The 4,678-nt window shown below is 40.6% G+C and overlaps 1 protein-coding gene across 1 annotated transcript; it reads left to right on the plus strand.

The window, feature by feature from the left end:
• Window positions 1-266: 266 nt before the first annotated feature.
• Window positions 267-1,793, plus strand: LOC103654737 (probable inactive dual specificity protein phosphatase-like At4g18593). The gene is made up of 2 exons (XM_020551954.3): window positions 267-923; window positions 1,016-1,793. The coding sequence occupies exons 1-2, from the start codon at window positions 401-403 to the stop codon at window positions 1,132-1,134; spliced, it is 642 nt and encodes a 213-aa protein (XP_020407543.2). The 5' UTR covers window positions 267-400; the 3' UTR covers window positions 1,135-1,793.
• Window positions 1,794-4,678: the final 2,885 nt, after the last annotated feature.

Consider the following 4,678-nt stretch of genomic DNA (forward strand, 5'->3'; position numbering starts at 1 on the left):
AATATTCGAGAACTAATGAGTTTGAATAGCGGTTTAGTTCAAAACTAAAATATTCGAGAACGGAGGTAGTATGTGTTTCTGCAAGTTATGGAATTCTTTTTCTATAAACCATGCAATTAACTGCAATTGGTACTTAGATAGCTGAACATTAGGTTTTGTAATTTTGCCATTCTCAATTATATGCTGCCAATTTCTACATTTGTGTTTTTGCAGTCTGTATGAAACTTCTTTGCTTTATATGTGTTACAAGAGCTATTCAGATCTCTTATTGTTTCTGTTAACACTGCAGGTGTGGGCAATATCAAATCAAACTGTGCACTTATGGAGGCTTCAATTCCAAGTTTTGAAAGCATGGTAAGTTTACTTTATATATTATCAATATTATAGAGTTGTTGCATGTATGCAAATTTTAGTACAGCCAATATTATGTGGCATGAAGGAGATGGAAACCAGTCAGACGTCCAACTTGGGGATTCATCAGGAGCTGGGACCAGAGATCAGTCAAAATCCCATGGGAAATCATATTAACCCAGAAAAGGAAACTAATGAAACTCCAGGATCTGAGGTTAACCAAGAGCTTGTGGAAATATGCCAGGGCGCAGTGGTGGAAACTGATATGAGCCAAGAAAATCAAGCTGTTCCAGAGGCAGGCTTAGAGGTTAATGAAGAGACTATGGAAACATGTCAGGAAACAGCTGCAGAATCTGATGTTAATCCAGAGAAGCAAACTTCTGATCCAGGTGTTATTTACCGCTGCAGAAAATGCCGGAGAATGCTTGCAACACAAGAATTTGTTGTTACCCATGAAGTAGGTGCAGGTGGCAAAAGCTTCAGAGCAGGCAAACGGTCTAATGTGCATGAGGATGATGAGAAACCAGAATGTCCATGCATCTTTGTGGAGCCCATGAAGTGGATGCAAACTGGTCAGTCTGCCAAGCACGATGCTTTACCTCTTGTTTTTAGAGCGTTGCCATGAGTCTCCGATGTTCTCATCTGCTCCGTGTTCTGTTTGCAGTGGAAGAAGGATATGTTGCGAACAAGCTCTTTTGCATGGGATGCAAAGCTCATCTGGGACAGTTCAACTGGGCTGGTATGCAGTGCAGCTGCAGAGCCTGGGTGATTCCAGCATTTTAGTTGAACAAAAGTAAGATCGACCAATGCTCAATGTAACACCAGTGCAATTAGGTGTAGTTTTGACCCCCTTAGCAGTGTCGTTACAACATATATATGTGACTAGGAAACAGTATCATGTAGACATGTATAGGCACTATGGTCATTTGGTCTGTTGTTTAGTCTGCTGCTACTGATTGGCACGTGGGTTTCACCAAGCTGCAACAACTGAAACTGGGAAGCATTATGTGGGCTTTCAGTTTGCTGGTATGTTTTGCCCTGCTACTTTAGAGCAACTCCAATAGATTAGCTAAAAAGGCTTAATGTTGACCTGCAAGCAATTCTCTAAAGTTTTTTATAGAATTTTTTTACCTCTGAAACTATGAATCTGAATAAGCAGTCTGTAAAGTGAGGAAATGGTATTGCTAGCTGTTCATACCAAATATATGGTTTAAGTAGAATTGCTTGCAGGTAACATACTGCTATACTGCTATCAGTACCTTACTGCTATCAGTACCACTCTCATAGTGTCCACTTGGGCTCACTTTATTTGCTTGCACATTGTATACGCTTAATATTTCTTTATTGTCTGTCTAAACTGTAGCAGGCCAGCATTTCTGTTTAGTTGTGTTGTAATACTTAATCAAAGACAAATGAGTTTGGTAAAAGTTCTAGCAAAATTCTGGATGTACAATCGACACGTCAAAACTTTCTCTGCTTTGTAACCTTTAGTTACATTTCTCTGAACCTTTGCTTCAATCATGTGATTTATTTATCTATGTGCCTTCAATTACTACAAAAGGTTTGCCTGGCCATGACTTTTGTTTATGTTTGTTTTTTCTTTGTTTTTTCATGCCATGACAAATAAAACACTATCATTATCAAATATTCAAACACATAGAGTTGGTAAAAGTTTGACTATGATATTGATGATCTTTCTTGGTCTGAATGGAGTTTTTGCACCTATTCACAGGCTATGATATTTTAGCTATTGGAGGCTCGTCAATTTGACGCACGGTATCTGTCTCGAGTGTCACAATATCATGATTAGAAGCATCCTGCATGTTGATTGACAAAATTTTTGTATGGCTAGGATCACAAATAGATTACAAAACCTTTTTCATAACAGTATAACACTCATTTGTCAATATTTGGTCTTGCTAAACTGTTATTCTATGCTTGGGCTCAACTGATCTGTGCAAACATTTACGACTCCGCATCACAGATTAGTCCAGTTGCAATTGGATTTATGCTTTTTCCTTTTGTTCGTGGCATCTTGTTTCCTATGGTTTTTATGCAGGTCTGTTATGTTGTGTTAATCATGCCTTAGCAAACTTATGTGGGTAACAACACTGAGCTTGATGATGAATCAGATGGAGAAAATCCTTGCGGCATACAGAAAGGCTTCGAAGCAATGGTGTTCCACCCAGAACAAGCTAGCTCAAGGTATGGCATGGTCTTGTCGGCCCCTGTGGCAGCGCATGTCCTTCGTAGCTAGCTGCACTGATGTGAGTAGTGACTTTTTGTCTACTCTTTGCAAAACAATGAGGCAACGAGACAGGAAGCGCACCATGGTGGATGAACGAAGAAGAAAAATATGTGGCATGGAATGAATGTATGTTATTAGATTAAAATAACAAAATTTATGTATGGATAGGATCATAAATGGATTCCGAAACATTTTCTCATAACAATATAACACACATATGTACATAAGTTATCGTGTTATTATACAGTTCCGTTGCAACGCACGGACACTCACCTAGTTAAATATTGATAACATCACTATGTATTTTATGATGACAGTTAAATAATGGACTTCGAAATGCATTGCCCCTCGTGCGCGCCTGCCCATCCGCCTGCGCTGAATTTGAATATCTCCTGCTGCTTCTTTCCCGCGTGGAATTAAAAAAAACCGCCCGAACGGAATTAATAAAAAAGGAAGGCACCAAGAATAAGTACTCTGGATGTTTGAATACACTAAAACGAATAGTTAGTTGGCTAAAAATATTAGTGAAATTAGCTAGCTAACAAATAACTACCAAACTATTAACTAATTTACCAAAAATAGATAATAGCTAAACTATTAGATATGGGGTTTGTATGTCTCAACTAATTTTAGCTACTAATTATTAGCTCTAGTGTATTCAAACAACCCCTATAGCTCGTGTTTTTAGGTTATAAAAAGATAGATTTTATAAATAAATGTACCAATAATTTAAAAAATATAATCGTGACGGGTCGAGAATGGAGCCTAGGCATGACACAGTTCTCGGATCAGACTAGCGCGTAACCACCTTAAATAGGTCAGAACGGCATGAATCCATTTTAAATCATGATTGGCTAGGCTACGACACTATTAAATCTCCACCTCTCTTCTCGTCACATTGTCGGTCGACGTCTCTAGGACGAAATCCTGATGCCCCACGAGGCACAGCTAGATCTGCGGGATCCAACCTCAGCAGTGCGCCACCACGCCTTCAGATCTGTGTGAGGGCACCACCGTATCTGTTACGTCAATAGTACGACACTGCCGCATGCTTAGCTCGGCATTAGTTTGGCTTGATCCAGAGACTGTAGGTGCTTGTGCTGACCCTGCCCTAGTTCCGACTATCTCACTTTGGCGCGATGAGAATCTATGAGTTTGGTCGTGTTTGGATATATATCTCAGTTAAGCAAGGTCTATATACATGTGATATATATATATATAGGGCGATGGTAATGGAAGCCCTGGGCTTCATATAGGTGCGCGGAGCCCCAGCCAGACGAGCCGAGCGTGGTCGAACGGAATGGACCGATCCAGGCGGCCCGCTTTAATGCACTACAGTTATGCAATTATAATAGCTCGTACAAATATGTGTAAACCGACGTGGGCCACTTGTTCGAACGTGGGTCGGTGACGTGTAACCCGTAAATTGGGGAAGCGCATTTAAACAGACAGTTACGACACCGTAAATCTATGTATAAAATTGCATAAATGGCTGTTACTCCCACGATCAGAGCGCCCACGATCAGCGCGGCCACGATCCTAAAATTCAGCGGGTAATGGATATGCGCCGTGAATTTCGCGTCCACGATATTGGATATACGCATGGTACAGGGAAAATAATCATAATCTTCCAAAAAAAGTGGAGAGTACGCATCATTTGATAGGCCGCGGCTGGGTGAAGGGCGTATTTGCTCTGGAAGATGGCGGCGCCATGGGGTAACAAGTCCATAAGTGAGTATACGACGCCGACGTCTGTTCATCGACCAAATCAATGCTTGGATATCGTAACAATGGTGCAGGAAGAACAACAAGGAGGGAACCAGTTAGCGTCAGATGGAATTACGCATACAGAATCAGCTACTGCTGTAGATGCAATTACTCCACCAGCAGCTTTGAGGGCCCCGGGGGTTGATGATCAGACCATATTTGAGGCATCGAGGATGACAGTAAATCAAGGAGGACAACACCTTAATACTATGCGTACTATTGGTGATCATGAACATGACACACCAGTGATTCTGCAGAGACATGTAAGTAATATTAAACTGATTTGAATTTTTAGTATTGTAGGTTAAATTG

The sequence above is a fragment of the Zea mays genome, chromosome 4 (genome assembly GCF_902167145.1).
Source record: "Zea mays cultivar B73 chromosome 4, Zm-B73-REFERENCE-NAM-5.0, whole genome shotgun sequence".
In the NCBI taxonomy this organism is placed as follows: domain Eukaryota; kingdom Viridiplantae; phylum Streptophyta; class Magnoliopsida; order Poales; family Poaceae; genus Zea; species Zea mays.